At 49.8% G+C, this 18206-nt stretch overlaps 6 protein-coding genes across 6 annotated transcripts; 2 read left to right on the top strand and 4 right to left on the bottom strand.

Moving 5' to 3' along the window:
* Positions 1–1041: 1041 nt before the first annotated feature.
* Positions 1042–2590, top strand: FTJAE_10862 (uncharacterized protein; the record flags this gene model as incomplete). Its single annotated transcript, XM_037343745.1, has 2 exons — positions 1042–2092; positions 2145–2590. The coding sequence occupies 2 exons, from the start codon at positions 1042–1044 to the stop codon at positions 2588–2590; spliced, it is 1497 nt and encodes a 498-aa protein (XP_037202097.1).
* A 683-nt stretch (positions 2591–3273) lies between these two features.
* Positions 3274–3939, top strand: FTJAE_10861 (uridine-monophosphate kinase (UMP-CMP kinase); the record flags this gene model as incomplete). Its single annotated transcript, XM_037343744.1, has 1 exon — positions 3274–3939. The coding sequence occupies one exon, from the start codon at positions 3274–3276 to the stop codon at positions 3937–3939; it is 666 nt and encodes a 221-aa protein (XP_037202096.1).
* Positions 3940–4327: 388 nt separating this feature from the next.
* On the bottom strand, positions 4328–5501 carry FTJAE_10860 (DNA topoisomerase 3-alpha; the record flags this gene model as incomplete). The annotated part of the gene is made up of 2 exons (XM_037343743.1): positions 4328–5343; positions 5399–5501. 2 exons carry the CDS (start codon positions 5499–5501, stop codon positions 4328–4330), a joined length of 1119 nt encoding a protein of 372 aa, XP_037202095.1.
* A 1689-nt stretch (positions 5502–7190) lies between these two features.
* Positions 7191–8693, bottom strand: FTJAE_10859 (eukaryotic translation initiation factor 3 subunit M; the record flags this gene model as incomplete). Its single annotated transcript, XM_037343741.1, has 2 exons — positions 7191–7980; positions 8128–8693. The coding sequence occupies 2 exons, from the start codon at positions 8691–8693 to the stop codon at positions 7191–7193; spliced, it is 1356 nt and encodes a 451-aa protein (XP_037202094.1).
* Positions 8694–9746: 1053 nt separating this feature from the next.
* On the bottom strand, positions 9747–12095 carry FTJAE_10858 (CAMK RAD53 kinase; the record flags this gene model as incomplete). Its single annotated transcript, XM_037343740.1, has 5 exons — positions 9747–10189; positions 10240–10609; positions 10675–11267; positions 11323–11890; positions 12054–12095. 5 exons carry the CDS (start codon positions 12093–12095, stop codon positions 9747–9749), a joined length of 2016 nt encoding a protein of 671 aa, XP_037202093.1.
* A 1807-nt stretch (positions 12096–13902) lies between these two features.
* Positions 13903–17508, bottom strand: FTJAE_10857 (ADP-ribosylation factor (ARF); the record flags this gene model as incomplete). The annotated part of the gene is made up of 5 exons (XM_037343739.1): positions 13903–15211; positions 15262–16718; positions 16768–17151; positions 17210–17343; positions 17445–17508. The coding sequence occupies 5 exons, from the start codon at positions 17506–17508 to the stop codon at positions 13903–13905; spliced, it is 3348 nt and encodes a 1115-aa protein (XP_037202092.1).
* Positions 17509–18206: the final 698 nt, after the last annotated feature.

The raw sequence follows: 18206 nt of genomic DNA, 5'->3' as shown, positions 1-18206 counted from the left end.
ATCCTATACGAGGCGACAATACATTCAGCATGAAAGCATGGTCTCTTTGAAGCAAAGGTGAAGGTTGGTCTCACTTACGATTGACAGCAGCTTCATGTCCTTACAGAAATTGTGAAATTCTCCAAAAACTGCACTTGATCCTGCTAACAACGAAAGATCAAGCGATCGTCAGCGAAGCAATCAAGATTCTGGGCTACGGGGCACAAACGCTACTACAAAGACATATCAGTATTGTGATCAGGTTTGGATCATCAGTCCTAAGCTAATTCGCGTTCATTTGCATCTCTCTCCTAATGCCTATGTATCATTGCTAAAGTTAATTGGTACCAGCGGGACAAACGCATCGAAACGAACGTCACGACAAGTATGTACTGATCCAGAGCAGCGTAGACACAAGTCAATCCCTAGTCAGAAAGTGAATGACAACCTAAGCGGATACAGCAACTTGGAAAGAATAAGGGGATTTTACAGTGTATTGTTAACTTACCCTTAACGTTGTAAACGTTAAAATCTAAATGATGATATCCTTGATTGTGGTACCTATGAGGAGAAATACCGATGATGGGTCAAACAGAGAGGCTATTCAACGAAAACGTTTACAAACTTTATATTTTCTACGCTGATTACCTACTAAGCATAACAGCTTTTGAAACTCTAGGTAGAGAGCCGTAGACCATAAAACGCAATTCTGTAGACTCACTCCTAACTACAGCCTTACGTGCACTGCCTATTGGCATATATGTCAATCACACGTTTCTGTATTGTTTCTCAATGCTGCCTGATTTTATCTATTGTGCATCAATAGAGCCTATTGATATCCTATTGTTAAAATGGGCGGCAGCGCCCTGCCAGTGTCAGCTCGGCTTGCTATTGTTCTCCTCCTCTTCTCTGCATCACTGCCAGCCCCAAGCCGCATAAAAGCTCACAACTTTCTCCTCAACTCCTCATCGTTTCATTTATCTCCTCGCCGTTCTCCCCTGAGAAGCTACGATTCACTTGCTTCTTGCTCTTTGACTTTCCATCACATCGCATCAAAAAGCCATGGAGTTCACGACTCCTGACAGACAAGAGCGTCCCTCGCGAGCTGCGGCCCCTAAGTGTTTTAAGGATCCCGAAAGCGACTCTGACGAGCCAATCGTCCCGCGCTACCGCTCCGTGTCTTCCGTGAGATCTCGATCAATTCATGTCAAACATGAGACTCCGCACTTCAGCTCTGATCCTGCGGTCGAGACTTCTCCTCTTCCCACCTTAAACCAGTCCGCTGTGCTTAACAAACGATCATCCTCCAACGAAGAAGCCGACTCTCCCAACAAAAAGGTGCGGAAGATTGTTCTTAAGACCAACAAGTCTGCGACCGCCAGCAACAATGCTGCCACCCCCAGGCCAGCCACGCCGGACCCCTCGCACGTTGATGATTCGCCCTCGGACGACCTTTCTGGCATCCGAAGCCTCCATAAAGGTCTGACATCTATCCAGAAACGAATTTCAGTTACTCTACGCAAGACTGAATTTGCGGTTGAGCTTGACGCGGCCAAGAAGAAAATCGCTTCCCTTGAACGTCAACTCCTCCAGGCTAGTTCACCGGACGATAGCACTTCCAAGCTCAAACAATGTGAAAAGGAACTCGCCGCGGCCATGAAGAGAATTAATAGACTGCTTAACCACAACGTTGATCTCACCAGAAACCTCAAGGAGGCACAGGCTTATGCCAACGACAGGCAGGCCTATGCCGACACGTTGAGAAGGGAAATAGCTACCATGGAAAAGGAAAAAGACCCCAACTTCAATGATGCGTTCAAGGTGCCCGATGACGAGGTCGTGCGTGCCTGGGATGGTATCAGATACGGCATCTTCACCTTCGTTACTCAGGTCCTCACAGTAAAGCCTTACCGAAAGGCGGCCCCTCGAGGAGCAAACCACAACGTGGTCGAAGCGCTCAAAAAGGAGCAGAAAAAAGATATCAACCTGGCCGAGTTCCATTTTGAGCAGTATATCTGGAAGTGTCTTGTTCGTGACATTTTTCAAGGTGAAGCAGCCACCTTCGGTGGTCCTGCAGGCAGAGTTTTCCAGTTGTTCTGCTTGGACATCTCTAGTATGACCTCCAACTTATCCATATTCTATTGTAATGTATTAACAAAGCACAGAGATCGATTGCGAGAGTATGCCAGAACTGAGTCGTGTCAAAGCTCACACAGCCAACTTTTTAAGTAAGCAGTTCGACGAAAACAACCAGAAAGAGGCTATGGGCATCGTCGACAGCATGAAAAATGACCTAGCTATCTTCATGGACCCTGACGAGGAACACAAGGCGGAAGAGAAGCTTAAAAACATTGTCGACAAAGCGGTCAAGCTGAACAACTACTTCCTCAAGTCGAGGGCATTCTTCGTGACAGACTGGGACATCGAGGAAGAGAGTGATGACTTTGACGACCTCATTATTCGCCACAGGAGTGGCATCCAGGGCGGGAAGCCAGTCGTTGGGATTCAGATCACGCCCAGACTCAGCAAGATTGGCAATGCCGATGGCGAATTCTTCGGCTCGACTGCTATGGTCATTTATAAACCAATTGTCACACTGGACTATGAATAATGGTTGCAAGCCTGTATTCGAGAATATCATGTCGTTGCCAGCCGGGATGAGGTCGTCCGTTGCCAGGCTACGTATGAAGATGTCGGTAAGAATTTTGGAGCAAGTCTAAGCCCAGGTCAGAGGTCGGGCTTCAGGAGTATGTCCAGCATATGATCTGGAGAAACTGTATTGTGTGTATCGCAAGGAATCATCACTTGCGGCTGATCAAGGATGTGTCCATGGGCTGGGAGATTCTCGCTATATTCGAATGGTGGAGGCAATACAATCAAGGACTCCATTTAGCGCATGAGAGAATAAATTCTGTCAAAATAGTTGTCTTTTTCTATCGAGGTGATCGCGGATGTTACATTGCGGTTGATCTGATAAGTTAAGAGCTGATCTGAGGTTGAGCTTGTAAAGTGGGTTGTAGCAACATCATGGATGCCTCAGGCTCTATACGTATTGGACACCGCTCAATCCAAGGGTCTATTCCACTCCTCCTCGTCTTGGCAGCATCAACACGATCGATTTTCTATCGACTAAAAGATCAGGCTCCTTTCCTTGTATTTCCCTTCCCTAAAGTACCTTTTTAATACCTAAATGATCCCGCATTGACAAAGGAACCCAATCCAAAGGTAAACCCCTCTTCCATGATGAAACTCCTCAGCTAACCTCAACCTACAACTACAGCTCTATATCTAATCATGCCTGCTATCGAACAAGATGCGCCCGCGACCATCGCGCCCCAAAAGTCAACTCCGACTTTCGACCCTAAGGATGTGACCGTCATCTTCGTTCTCGGCGGTCCTGGCGCTGGTAAGGGCACTCAGTGCTCCAAGCTTGTCTCAGACCACGGCTTCTGTCACTTGTCAGCTGGTGATCTTTTGCGCGCCGAGCAGGAAAGACCCGGTTCACAATATGGAGACCTCATCAAGGATTATATTCGAAACGGCCTCATTGTTCCCATGGAGGTGACTATTGCTCTCCTCGAGAACGCCATGGCCGCCGACCTCAAGGCAAAGGATTCGCAAAAGGGGCGCTTCCTCATTGACGGCTTCCCCCGCAAGATGGACCAGGCCGTCAAGTTTGAAGAGACTGTCTGCCCCGCCAAGCTTGTTCTTTTCTTCGACTGCCCGGAGGATGTCATGGAGTCTCGTCTTCTCGAGCGTGGAAAGACCAGTGGTCGTGACGATGACAATGCCGAGAGTATCCGCAAGCGTTTCCGTACTTTCATCGAGACCAGCATGCCTGTCGTCAACCGTTTTGAGGAGGTTGGCAAGGTTCTCAAGCTCGATGCTACCCCTCCTCCTGACGAGGTCTATGCCAATACTGAAAAGGCCCTTGCTGAGAGGTTGGGCCCTGACTTTTAGCGATAAAGCGGTATAAATTGGAATTGCATACACTTGGGAGGAGCTGTGCCGGAGTCGGGCTGTATAGAAATAAATTCACTAATCCATGTTGCTAAGCCTATGAAACATGAACACTTTGCGTCTCGGACTATAATAGAATACTCTTGAATATCTATGCCGGGTCCAGTCGACGTGTAGTTTATACTGATTGGCAGTCACCGGTGTAATCTAAGCCTACACGACGAATATACTTTTAACAGATGTTTTCGTTTGGGAGGCCACACGAGAACTAATCTGATACTATTAACCAATCACTAAAAGGGTATATCTAACTACATTACCAAAGCTCAAAGCTTCTTACATCATCATAACCATAACCTTGCCACGTCTAACCTGACACTTAACACGATCAGTTGTCATCATACATCTTCATCAAACCAGCCTTGATATTCGTCATCTGACTCCTGTGCATTCGTTCGCGGTTCTCGAGTGCAGTAATGCGCTCTTGCATGGTAGCAATTTTGTCATCCTTGATCTTGAGGCTTGACCGCGCAGAGTCACGGCCGAGAACAATGCCCTTGGTGCGACGTGCTGCAGCTTCCAGGATACTCTGTACAGATGACAAAACGCCATTGTCAATTTGTTGGCCTCTCAAAAGATTCATAACTTCGTCCGTCACATCGTAGCTCGTCTCCGGAGGGCTACTTGTAGGAGGTCCTTGCGTTCCACATGGAGTCTTTGAAGGTGTCGTGGTGGCCGACAGAGTCGTAGATGACATGGAGGGAGTATCTTCAAAGGATACTTGCTTCTGTCTCTTGAATTCGCTGGTGGGAAACAGCGTACGCGATACAGAAGGAGTTGGCATCCCTGAGAATGAGCGGGTAGTGGTGGGAGTGGTAAAACGGCTCTGGGCGGCCTTCTCGGCGCTCTTGTCCGCAATGGCAGCCATCTGCCGCTCTTCATCCGAGGCAATATCGCTGAACTCGTCCTCATCTTGCTCAAAAACGTCGCGCCGTCTCTTGGTAGGTCCTCGGGTGGGTGTCTCAACAGCTGCAGTAGGCGGAGAGGGCAGCTTTGAATGGTCGGCAATCTGTGCTTGGTTTCTGATCGATTTGGGCATTGGAGTATCAGCTTCTGAATCCTCGCCGGATTCTGTGCTGTCAGCAGAATTATCGTCGCTCTGACGCCGACTCGGAGTCACTTGGTAGCCATACGACACAAGTGATTGCTGTGTCATGGGTGGAGGTTCAGATTTGGAGGATTCGCTACCTCTTCGGGAACCCCTCAGCCCGGACTCGCGTACCTTGGCTTCGTCCCTCCAGAGGAAGAAATTGCAATCATCGCACTTCCAGAAAAGTTTGCCGTTGTTCGGTCCAGACTTCTTCACCTCACGGAGTGTGGCTTTCTGGCGGGGTTCACAGTTACCTTGAGAGATGTCAGAGTTCAGATAAATTATGAGGCGGGAAAAGTTGTCACTTACACCACCAGTGTCCATCGCTATAACGGCCCTTGGGCATGCGCTTCTTCTGCGACCGCGGCGTCTGAGGGTCTCTTCGACTCTTCGACCTTGGTGTTGACACCATGATGACGGTGGAGTTGGCGTAGCAACTAGACTAGATCTGTAGACGGGGTGAAAATGAGACGGCACGACAACCACAATGATGATTTCGTTTCGTCTTCAAAAAGTCAAATGATGTCAATGAGAATACGCTCTGCGCCAAAGCGGGAGCTACCGTTGAAGTATGTGTACCGTACAAGTATCCGTAGTCGTACCTTATGAGCTCATGCGGGGTGCAAATGCAAGCGCTTAACATTGAGACAGAGCTGAGGCGAATCGTAATGTGAGAGGCTGGTTTGAGAAGGCGACCGGCATTTGAACCAACCACCAACCACCTCGTTGCATAGTAGCTGAGCAATGCTTCTGCTCATTCCCAGCAATTTCATAAGTATATATAATCTTGGTTCATCCAAAAGGCTTAGTAGTACTTTGATTTGTACTCATTTGAAATGAACCTGAACCAAGTCGGGATATTTGACTGGGCTTGGTCCCTTGTTCGAACAGTCCTAACACTGGCAGTCTGGCCTAGTCACCATGGATGAAGACTATATGGGATCGACCGTTAGTTCTTAATGATGAGCTCATCACAACGGATTGAAAATCATAGTCTGTCTTTATCTGCTGATGCTAGGTAATCCACCTAGAAGTACTACCGTTTCTCAACCTACCGTAGGTGCTATGAGAAGGGTCACGTGATTACTCATGTCTAATCCTCGCCTGATTTTGCTATACGATCTCATACCTCAATATGGTCCCACCTGAACTCATCACTACAGACTTCAGTTCGTCGATTGCTTAACCCATCCGACTCTCAACGGAATATACCTAGACTGGAATTACACATCAGTCTGAAGAAGCCAGGTCTTGGTCGCATTCAATGGCTTCTCGCATGTCCTTCCAGTCCGGGCGCTTTGTGGCTTCGGCCTCAAGACTTAGTCCTTTCACATCCTCTTCTCTGGCTTCTCGAAGCAGCCGTTTCTATTCTTCACAACCGCCAAAGCCCCGTCGTAATGACGAGGTCAAGTTCTGGCCTTTCGTGGTCGTAATTCTGGTGGGAACTGGAGGCTATGTTGCCCTTGTCAATCGACGCAATGGTAAGCTACGATTATTTGTGTGCCCATTCTCAGTATTTACTCTCCAAGGATTGTGCAATGATAGTGCCATTCCTGCCATGAAAACTTTGTCTACTCTAATTTACGTTGCATTGTGATGCTGCTCACGGATTCATTGACTGTGAAGATATCACTAACTGTTTCATAGGACGGATACACAACCCAGACCCTCACAAAAAGTTCACGTCATCATTCTAATGCCTCCGTTCTGTTGTTTGAAAAAGGCCACGGCAGTCAATAACACATGTACAATATAATAACAAAACGCCCCTTACACGCCTCCTTCACACAAGACTCGCTCTGTGTTTAACATGCATTCAATTTTTGTTCTATTTTGAAGAAGAGTGCCATGACACCATCTTCGCCTAAATGCTGGGAAGGTAGAAGACCAATATGCTCATGAAACCGGCTACGCCATTCGCATTAGCAATCCTTCGTTCGCTGGATTCCCTCTCTCATATGCCCAACGATGTATTAACACAAAGCAGGTATAACAATGTCCCCTATTCCCAGAAAAAAAGCCCCCTCATTTTTCTTCCCCACGACTGCTCTAGTCTTGTTTTTAGTCATGTCCTGGCATATCCTTCTCTGCTTTGCCTCGTCTAGTCGTCATCTTCTGTCCTCTCCCGGGGCTCCCTAGGTTCGCGGGGTTCACGGGGCTCTCGAGGTTCGCGAGGCTCCCGGTTTTGGTTCTGTCGGCGTCTACCACCATCTTGGTTTCCGCTAACGCCGGCGTTGGCGACCTTGCGCTCCAACTCTTGGATCTCGCGCTCCTTCTGTGCCTTGGCGTTGGCTTGCTCCTGGCGCAAAACGCCCAGAACGTTCTGCAGGGTTGCCCTCCAGTGGTCAACCCGGTTGGCCAGCTCCTGGTACTGCTTCTGGCCAAAGACGCGGTATGTAACCTTGTGAACAAGGAATTTCTGGCGTTGCTGGGAAAGCTTGCCTTCAACAAGTCCGGCACGGATCACGTCAATGGCCCACATCTCAATCTCGGTCTCGGGAATCTGGAGAGCCTTGGTAATCTTGGAGTACTCGATCTCGCGGCTAGGGGTGGAGGCAGCCAAGCTGGAGAAAGTCAGGAGGCGCATCTTGCGGTGAAGCTTCTCGTGGTCGAGCTTCTCCTTCTCAGCCCAACCCTGGTGCTCGTCGTTGAAGTCGTTGTAATCCTCCAGGTCCTGCTCAGCAAAGATATCGAGGAGTTGCGAGTAGACAGGGTGTGAGTCGCTTAGGGCCTGGACGCTTGGAATTCCCCGCAGGTCTTGAAACAGGAAGTGGTTATTGGAAGTGAGTGCCTTCTTGACGGCACGAAGAGATAGTCGCTGGGCCTCCTCGGAGGAAATGGCATCGCCGTCGAATGTTCGGAGAGCCTTGACGACGTACTCGTAGGCTTGTCTGTCAGATGTTTAGCAGGTTGTTCAGCAGTTGAACCATACAGGTGCGATAAGTGTCTGCAGACATTCCCAGGAATGGTTCCAGGCTAAATCCCACGTCGCCAGCAGAAACACTCGCGCACACTGTACACATTATAGAACAACTTACTGCTCCTCGCCAGCCTCAATGGCAACCTCGGCGACCTCCTCATAAATCTTTCGCTGGAAATCGGCGTCGGTGCCCCAGGTAGCAAGCCATTCGGGTAGCTTATCGAGATATGTGCGCAGACTCTCAAACATGCCGTGGGCTCTCAGGAACTTGAGGATTTCCATGAAGACGCGGGCGCGGACGGGGTCGGCGGGGTCGAGCAGGTTAAAGACAGTGGTCAGGGCGTTGAGTGACAGGCCGGCGCCATGGACGGGAGAGTTGAGGAGAGGCTTGGCAAAAGTAGTGCAGAGAGTTGGCAAGAACTTCTTGGGGTCGGAGGACATCAGGACAAGATGGGTCATGAGGTTAGAAGCGGCGGTATACTCCTTCTCGGGGACAGTGTTGAGGGCTCCAGAGGCCGAGACTAGTTTGGAAATGACCTCCTCTTGAGAAGGGGGCTTCTCCTGGCTCAGAAGCTGCTTGGCATCCTCAGCCTTAAGGTAGTCGGCCATCTCGGCAGCGAGGTCCTCGAAAGATCCATCGACAAAGACCAGAGTGGGCTGGCCGACAGTCTTGGTTTCGGCCATGTTTGCTGCCTTTGACTCCCTCTCGGGAATGGTAGTAGTTCGATATAGAGATTTCGGTCGCGGTGATGATGGTCGAGTGACTCGTTCCGGCTTGGGCGGTGCGGACGAGGATAGAGCAACGGGAAAAGAAGCGAACTCCGGGGACGCGCGGGGGGACGATCTCGAGGCGTTTGTAAGGTCGACAAGCGGATAAATGTGAAGTTTCTCGTCCCAGACGAATAGCCCTCTCTGGTGGGGCCTTGAGAACCCCGCCAGATAGGTTTTCTCCAACCTGTATGTGTGGGCGCTAAGCGATAAGTCACGTGGAGATAAGAAACACCTTGGTGTAAGTTGAATGTGATTGAAGGGTGCATCAGTCTCAGCTCTCGACAATTTTATCTTGAACAAGCCTTGTAGCTATGGTCAATTCAAACTATTCAGGGTTTCCATACTCTCCTGATTCGACTTCCAGCTGTTGCATGCTTGGCATATTTGGATTGTTATCTCAACCTGTAATCGTGGTTCTAGTTTGTTGCTTTCCAGGAGGACCAAGACAGGAATAAGAGAAGAAATTGAAAATAATCTGTACCCGGAAAAGCCTTTCGATTCTCAGACCTTGATAATCCTGCCACAGTACATATCTTTGACTACTTTAGTCTCGCAATTCTGTTGTAAGACCAGGAAAGTCGTGCTGCCATGTCTTCCACTTAGCCATCTCTCAAGTCAGGTGTGTAACACTTCACAATATAGAAGTGCTGCTTGAAGCTCTTTCAGCAGGCATTAAAAAACAATCAAGACTTTTCGTACGCTTTCAAGTTACTACTGGCTGATGAGCAGCCCTTCTCAATATATCCGTCCCCTTTCCTCCGTGATTCCAGCTGTATGCAAGCGAAGAAACAAACTAGAAACAACAACATCCAATACAAGACACCAGATGATCCCATGTACCGTCTCTATAGAGATACTCCTTCAAACATCCAATATCGGATACCAACTCAATGAGAGTAACACCAGAACAAAGCCAAATACTCCCTGATCCCGCATACTCAACTCTAACATTCCAAACCCACTGATTTATCGCTTGGCCTTGTTCGCCTTGATCTTCTCGCCATTATCACCTATTGGGTAAATGCTCGAATCATCGTCTGCGAATAATTCTTGGTCGCCCTTACCTCCCATCTCAATAAATTCGTCTGGTGCCCGTTGAGCGGCAGGGTCAGACTCCTTTGCAACATTGGTAACGCGACCTTTGTTCTTTGAAAACACCTTCACAGGGTTCTTGTCCTTGCCAACTTCAAGCTGAGCAGTGACCTGCACAGTGTTGAGAGAGGCCAGCAAGGTTCGCTCACGAGCAGGGGCTCTTCGGTTGACCTCCAGACCTGCAATGCCTCCGACGAGACCACCAGTGCTGTCATTAACACCCGGGCTACTCTGTGTGAGCCACGGATGTTGCAGGCACTGGTCAATCGTGAATCTCTTCTCGGGATCAACGATCAACATAGAGTCAATGAGGTCGACTGTGCATTGTTAGCAGCTGTATAACAGCCTCAGTATGATATTCACTTACGTGCTGGGTCTCCGACGGAGTCCCAATAAGGGGAAGGGTAGTCAAAACGGCCACTCTTAATCTGCTGGGAGAGGGTGAAGGGGAAGTCGCGCGAGTAAAGCTCATCGGAGAAAGGCGGGAAACCACACAAGCAAATGTAAAGCACAACTCCCAAAGACCAGACATCAACTGCCTTTGTGTACTTGCGCTGCTTGGAGTCTGCGAGGATCTCAGGCGCAACATAGCTGGGCGTCCCACATAGTGTAGTTGTGAAAGACTCCTCTCCAATAATTTTGGCCAGGCCAAAGTCAGCAAGCTTTACATGCAGATTCTTATCGACTAGCAGAATATTTTCAGGCTTGATATCTCGGTGCACAATGTTACGTTCGTGCTGAACAGACACGGTTAGTCCTGGAGCGTCCTTGTAGAACGTGCAAGGGGAATGCCATGGCTTACCAAGTACTTGATGCCCTGGAAGAGCTGCACAAATAACTTCCTTGACTCATCTTCGCTCAGCTTCTGCTTCATCACGATGTAGTTGAAAAGTTCTCCCTCTGGTGCTAACTCGAGCACCAAGTATACGCGATCACGTTCGTTAAAGGTGTCCTTTAGGCAGAGAACGTTTGGGTGACTAACCCCCATCAATACACCGATTTCCTGCTGCAAGCCCTCCGTCTTTGAGCGATCCTCCACGCCAGGGTGCTTCGTGAAAATCTTGACTGCAAAGCGCTGACCAGTGGCCTTCTCAACGCATAGATAAACCTCGGCAAAATGACCCTTTCCAAGCTTCTCTAAAAGAGTGTACTGTTGGAGAAAAGCGCTTGTCTGTCGACTCTGGGGGTAGCGGAAGACAAAACGCGCCTTGCCGTGGACAGCAATCTCATCTTGCTCCTCAAGTTCGCGGCGCTGATTTCGGCCCACGATGGCTTCGTTGACGTACGTCCCGTTGCTCGACAGATCCTCAACAATTGCGACAGTATCGTTACCTTTATTTTCGGTGAAAATAAGGCAATGGCGGTTCGACACAATACCGTCGTTAACAACAATGTCTGTTGGTAAGTTAGCTGTTGCCATCAACGGACGCCAGATCTTTCTAAAACTAACCACACTCGGGATGTCGTCCAATCAGATAGCCACCAGAAGAGACGCCCTTCTCCTTCTTCTTCTCGAAGGCCTCTTCATCTTTCATCGCAGCGGACTTGCCGTTCTCATTGGTGTGATATTTGTTATCCTGCTTGGCGGAATCGGCCACTGTGTCTGGTAGGGGGCATGCGCTTCGTTTCTTCAGGACAATCGGCTTGTCGCCGTACTTCGGATCAAGTGGAACGAGGTATCCCCAGACGCCTTCGCGAATTTCGTCTTCGATGTCGTCGGAGATGGCAGGGTGGCGATCAACGAACTGACTGAGCGGCTGAGTGTCTTGAGGTGGTGACGATAACGCTTGGCCTTGAGAATATGTGTCCTCAGTCTTCTTGGGGGTCATCTCGTGTTGCTTCTGTCCCGGGGGGGTCGCGGTTGGCTCTTTGTTGAGCTCGTTGGAGTCATCGGTAAGATGTGTGAGAGGTGATGGCAGATGCTGCTTGTTGACAATCGGGGTCTTGTCTGGATCAGCCTCGAGGCGCTCAGCTCGGCGAGGTTTCTTGGTCTCAGTCTCATCGTCTGGCAACGAGCCCTGCGATGCGAAGCAAGTTAGTAACGGTAGGCGATAGATGGCGCGACACGAGATGGAACGACAGGCGCAAGAAGAGTTCCGAGAACGCCGACATTTTGCCCACCAACAGAATAGAACGTGAATCTTTTCTTCAGAAACGCCAAAGAGAAGGGAATGGACTAACGCGCGGGCGCTTCAATTGGCTCTTCTCGGGTTGCGGAGCCATGGCGAGGGCCAGGAAGGGTGAGTATTTGTGCGTGAAGCCAAGCCAAGGAGGAGCCGGGTGAAATGGTTCACGATGAGGTGGTACAAGTCTTCAACCAGGAATAAAAGATGCCGGTCAGTGGGGGGCTATGGATGAACAGTGATGCCTTGAGTGAGGGTAAGGATATGTAAGAAAAAGATTATGGACAGGAGGAAGTTGGAAGCGAACCAGGGCGTGAATTGAGCCTGGACCAAGAAAAGGTTATGGTGGTACTCTCTTGACGGGGAGATGGTGGAGGGTGCCTAGAGCTAAGGTAAGCTAAGGTACCTGAGTGCGACAACTGCCTAGAAGTGGTACATTAGCACCTTTTGATTCGATCCGATCCAAGCCACTTCTACTCCTTAGCAGCCCCCGAGTACCTGAGATGCAAGATGCGATGAGTCGGTTCGGGTTCAGTTGAGTCACAGTCGAGCCGAGTCGAGTCTCAGCAGGGCTTGAATCGAAACTGAGCTCCCTCGACAGCAAGTTATAGGTTATTTTATCTGGTCGGAATAGTTCAGTCATGAAGTGCTCACTTGGTCGACGCAGGCGAGAGAGTCACGCTTATGGCCATATTCGCCTCGTGAAATTGTCCATGACAGCATCGGTCGCCTTGTCTCTCACCTGTATTGCAAATGCGTAGGTGGGTCCTCAAACGCCAAAAATCCACTGAAGAATGGATCTCGGCTTGACGTTCCAGTGGAGCGAAGCCTCCTGTACGGAGTAGGTCTCTACTAACTCAGTAAACCCACCGCTATCCGTAGAACTGCTGCAATATGCCTTGCAGGTGGGTCTGAAGCTTTCATCCGATTCCTCCAAGCTGTCAGTGGAGATGACGGGACATAACGGTTTGAAGGTAGGTATGCACATATACCGAGATCGAGATATCAGCCCATGCATGCTTAACCTCCAGATGATCCAATACTGTATCTTCCTTAAGTCAATAGGATAGACACGCAGATATTACGCCCATCCACCCACTGACAACCCCATGGCCCAGTCTCATTACTTCGCATCGTCATCCGCCGGTTTCAAGTCACGTTGTCGGTCAGGATGAGACATTCGCCTGCCCACACGACGCTTGTTCCTAGCCTCGTCCGTCACGAGCGTCATGAAGAGCCACCACGTTCTAACCTGCTCGACCATGGCTTTTAAATAGCACTGCTCTCTATAGGTCACTCTGCAAGTTAAAGTAGTAGATGTAGCAACAGAGTGGGCTTAGAGACCGCCCTGACAGTCGGATCTCTACTGCAGACTTGCATGTACATGTCACGGCATTCTCAGCAGCAAATCTTGGCTTCAAGTGGACATTACCATTATTCAATATCATCAAGCCTATCTCTTTCCATAAAGTAAGCAAAGCTAAGGTAAGCAACAACAATGACAACCTGTCAATAAGGTACCCAATGACCTAGCATGCCCCCCGTAGTGATGCTCTACACGTTCAATGTGCCACTCTCCTTTCTACCGTCAATCCAAAATAGCATATACTTGTGTCTTTCTCCTCTCCCATATTCTTTCCTAAGTGCCCCGGTCTCCAGAATGACTTTCCTATTCGTATGGCATGGACAAAGCCATGAGCAACGTAAACGCCAGTAAACTCCCTTGTGCTGCCCTTGTCTTCTGTCAAAATACCTACCATCCTTCATTACCAAATACAGTTTGTTGTCCGTTAAATTGGCCCATTGCAGGGGCGAAATCGTTTCCCGATCAGTTTGTGCGTCCGAGGGAGATTGCGAAAGTAGCAACAGGAACTCAAGCCTGCCACTGGTTCCTACTGTCCCGGTTCCTATCTCTCAGGGATGGGAGATCTGGCTAACCTGCCCCCTGTGCTAACTCGTTTCTGTAACCTGGCTTCTTTCTCTCGCTGAAGCCTCTCGGCTGGGCTCATGTTGCTAGGTAGTGAGGGCACTGCATCCATCGATCCCTCGATGACCGTACGACCACGCTTCTGCTCAATGTAGATTTGGGCGAAGCGGCCCAGAGGAAATGCTGGCATAGTTGCAGGAATCTCGGCTCCATTCTGAACCAATAGCTCGGCCACAGGGAACGGCACAGCTTTTGCTTCCGCATCGGTCACCGTGTGGGGAGTTCCCGGTGAGGGAGCTGCTGGATCTGCAGCGGCCAGCGCGAGCCACACAGCATGTGTGCCCCTCATTTTGTCGACTGTGTTGGGATTTGCCTTTAGCGCCAATGCATAGAGTACTTGCTGTATCTCATTCTTCTTAATGGCTGCCAGGAGTGTCTCGTCTGCTGTCCCGTATCGTGACAACGTGGGCGATATGGGTTCGACGAACAACCGATCTACATACTTTGATGTGATGAACCGGAGTCGCTGTTCTCGGCTTGCTTGTGCCGTGGGCTTCAGCGACTGATCAAGCTTGGCCTCCCAAATCATGTTGGATACCCGGTTCCCGATCAGCAGTAGAAGTTCGACAATATCAATGGTGAAGGACTTGATGTCCAGCGTCAAAGACCGCACCTTGCTAATATGGGTTCCGAGTGATCGGTGAATGCCACTGCACTCGATGCAAAGAATAATGCCCAGATTGATCGATACCCACTCAACTTTGGATCCTGAACCACAATCGGCACACCACAGGTTGCCTTGATCATTGTCTCGGACCATCTGGAGTACCCTGTCAGGGTTCTCGTCATACCCAGAGCTGGAGGTTCTGACTGCGCTCGGTCGCGCACCCACGGTTATCCTTCGGCTCGGTATCCCAGTATTAGCGGTGCTATGATGATTTCCGTGGCTCAGCGATTGTGTCTTTCCTGTGAGCACAGAGCCAATATCTCTTCTTAGAGAGGAATCGCCGTTTGATGAGGTCGGCTTCCCTTGGTAGCTGCGTCCTTCCATTGCGCTCTGCAACGCATTGTTTATAGCTGTGATCCAACTATTCATGTCCTCTTCGGAGGTCGCCTGGTACACTCGTTTGAAACTAGGGGTAATGACTTCGAAGCAGAATCGTCTCTCCGCATTACGAGCTTCTCGAACAGATGCCATACGAAGATCGATAGGGTCAATGTGGAGATCAAGTTTCTGCTTCCAATTACTGTACTCTGACAGTTTTCCCTGGTCCAGAACGATCCAGAATCTATAAACCATGTTAGAAAAGGCTTGTCATACCCAGATTAGGAGACGTACTTGTGCCAGCCCTGTTTGTTCAAATTGCGAGGGTCAACATGTCCTCCCGGTCTATTGAGAGCCCACAGAAGGCCTTCCTTCCGATGAGTGACGGCAGATGACATGCTATCTCGCTCCTCAAGGTCCCGAATACCTTTGAACTTGGAGGCAGCTGCAGGGCTTCCAACACCTGTCTGACCAAGACTGCCTGGAGATCTAGATAACTCCACACCTGATGGAACATTCACCGATCCGGCATTGAGCTGAGACCCGGTGCTGTCAGCACGACCCAGATCTGAATCCGAGGTATTGCCTGTATTGCCGTTGGTGGCGGAGCCGATGGGCATATTGCTTGTAGTGCTAGTTTGCTCGGGTTCCTTGTACGGTGTGTTGCTCTTTTCAAGAAGACGTCTCTTTTCCTCGCGCTCTCTTCGTTGATACTGATATTCCTTGTCGGCCTCTTGAACTTCATTGGACAAGGCTTCCAATTGGGGTAGAAGAAACTCAATCTTCTTCGCAGCATCCATAAAACCTCGTGTCTGAGCATCAGCGAACCTTGTCAGATGAGACAGAACCTCCTGTTCCTTGCGCCCGCCGTGAAGGTCCTGCATGAAACTAGAGTAGTCAAATCGTTTGAGCTCAAAGTTTCGTCGCTTGTTTTGGTATTTGGAATCGGCCTCCGCAAGCTTCTTCGCCTTAACCGAATCCTGACGCTGTCCCAGATAACGGGACACATATGCATAATAATCTTTGCTTTCCTCCTCGAAGTCTCGTTTCTTCGACTCGGCTTGTTTGATGTCCACTTGGTATAATTTGGTTACCGGTTCAATAATGATCTTCTGTAAGTTATAAGTGTTTTGTCGCTCATACGCTAAGATTTCCCTGGCAATCTTATCGAAGTAATGTGTCAAAGCAGGTTGGACGGCGTTTGCATTGGTTGCTGCAGCTTCTCGCAAAGCATCCACGAATGCGGTGAAAGCATCGTTGGCTTCACTCTGACAAGAATGCGCATGTTCTGCTTTCTTCAGAACTTTCTTCATCTGAGTCCTCATGTTGCCTGTCTTTTGCTCAAGAGCTTTGAGGGTAGCCCGAAAAACGGGACCGTCATCGCTGACCATAGATTCCTCGTTCGGCTTGGGACAGGCTATGTCAACTTTGACAGTCTCTTTGGCCTGCGGGAAGCCTGGTGTAAGGGGCATTTCGGCCGTAGGAATAAGAGGCGAAACAGGCTCATCTATGATATCAGGAGCGGTGATACGAGAGTCGACTGATTGGGACGAGGCAACGCGAATCTTAGGCGGAGATGCCAGGAGAAAAGGGGGCGAAGGTGAATTTGGATGGCTCAAAGACGCGGGTGTGCCTGAAAAAGCATGAGCAGATGAGGGATAAAGAGCATCTCGAGGGTTAGTACCTGCAACGAAGTAGGAGAAACTAGCTAGCGTGTGCAGTCGGTGAGCTCGAGGGTCATACTCGACAAACTGCTGGTGGTTAGCACGCTTGCATAACGCGAAAGGAGTGGCACAGTACGCTGCACGAGTTCCTCCAGCCGCCACCCTTATCCTCAGCAGGCTTCGGGGGCTTCCATTTCCATGTCCATTCGAACGATACTGACGGGCTTCCTCCTGTGGTATAATCGCCGACTAATGCTACGTTGGCATTTCTATGTAGATTTGGGTCGGCATGAAACTCTCTGGTCACCAAGTTCTCGACTTCTTTCAAATTCGAGGCGTAGACGTAGGTAAGGCCCGATATACTGGTATCGATTGGACCGGATGCTGGTTCAGATGAACTGGCTGGTTGCGCAAACTGCGCCTGGCGCATAACGAATGTGAAGGAAAATATGAGCTCGTCATCGTTGCTGAGCTTGACTAAGAAGTTCGGCGGTGCTGCTGGATTTGAAATATCAGGATCCTGTGGTTAGGTCAGTAACTGACGCCGCAAAGAAAGGTCGCAAACTGTCGCAACATACCTGGACGAACTCTACAGGAGATGTGTCGCCGAGAGGTCTCTGGGCGGAAACTCTAGTCGCAGGAAAGGCATTGGGAACGAAGTTTACAGAAGTGCGCTTCCGTGGGTTTGTGACGACTAAAGAGGATATGCTCACTGCAAAACAGAGTCGGTCAGTTAGAGTAACAAGCCACAACCTCGGCGCAGGCCTCCAGCGAGATCCAAGGGCAAGGCGGGGAAAAGGTATGAGAACGTACATCTATTCTGGTCTCTCAAGTAGAGAGCAGGCCCCTCCTCGGGCTTGCTGCTAACGATGCCCATCGTCAAGTAAGTCTGAAGGGCAGCGATGGTCAAGATACGAGGAACGATTACAGTGTCGGCTGGGGACCAGTAACTGGAGCTGTCGGGATCTTTAAAGACGGACTGGAGCGACGAACGAACGAACGTACACTGGGGGGGCGCACAACGACAGGCGACACTGTGACACCGTGACAGCGAGCTGCTGCAGCCAACAGGCAGAATAGCGCCGGTACGAAAAGTGGTAGCGCGGGGCTCAGGGCGGGACAGGGGAGCCCGTCATCTGGCGCTGAGCCAACCGGAGTGGCCCACTCGCACCTCGATTAGGTGTAGAGCCAGTATCAGACTCGTGTGGCTATTTGCGACCGCTCGTCAATCGGCCGCCAGGAGTCGAGGTCAGATAACTAACGTGGTCGATAAGTAGATGGGTAGGGAAGTGTGTAACTGCTGTTGACTATCGCGTATCCCGTATATAATGAATGCGCCAAAGTCCAAGGCGGCGTACGAATGTGGTGAAGCTATGGGTGCGGGTCAAGTTAGGCAGTTGTGAACTCAACTCCTGTCATCAAGAAGCAAGAAGATAAAAAGAGCTGTTGCCTGTCGTAGTCGTAATGCTATCGACGACAGGGTGGACATAAACGACAATGTTGAAAGTTGTTGAATATTCGCGATCAAAGAGCCAAGGATGATGAATGGCCATCTCTGGAAGTGTACCTAGGTAG

The sequence above is a fragment of the Fusarium tjaetaba genome (genome assembly GCF_013396195.1).
Source record: "Fusarium tjaetaba strain NRRL 66243 chromosome Unknown NRRL66243_c0000257, whole genome shotgun sequence".
Taxonomy (NCBI): domain Eukaryota; kingdom Fungi; phylum Ascomycota; class Sordariomycetes; order Hypocreales; family Nectriaceae; genus Fusarium; species Fusarium tjaetaba.
This window is presented reverse-complemented; position numbering and strand designations above follow the sequence as displayed.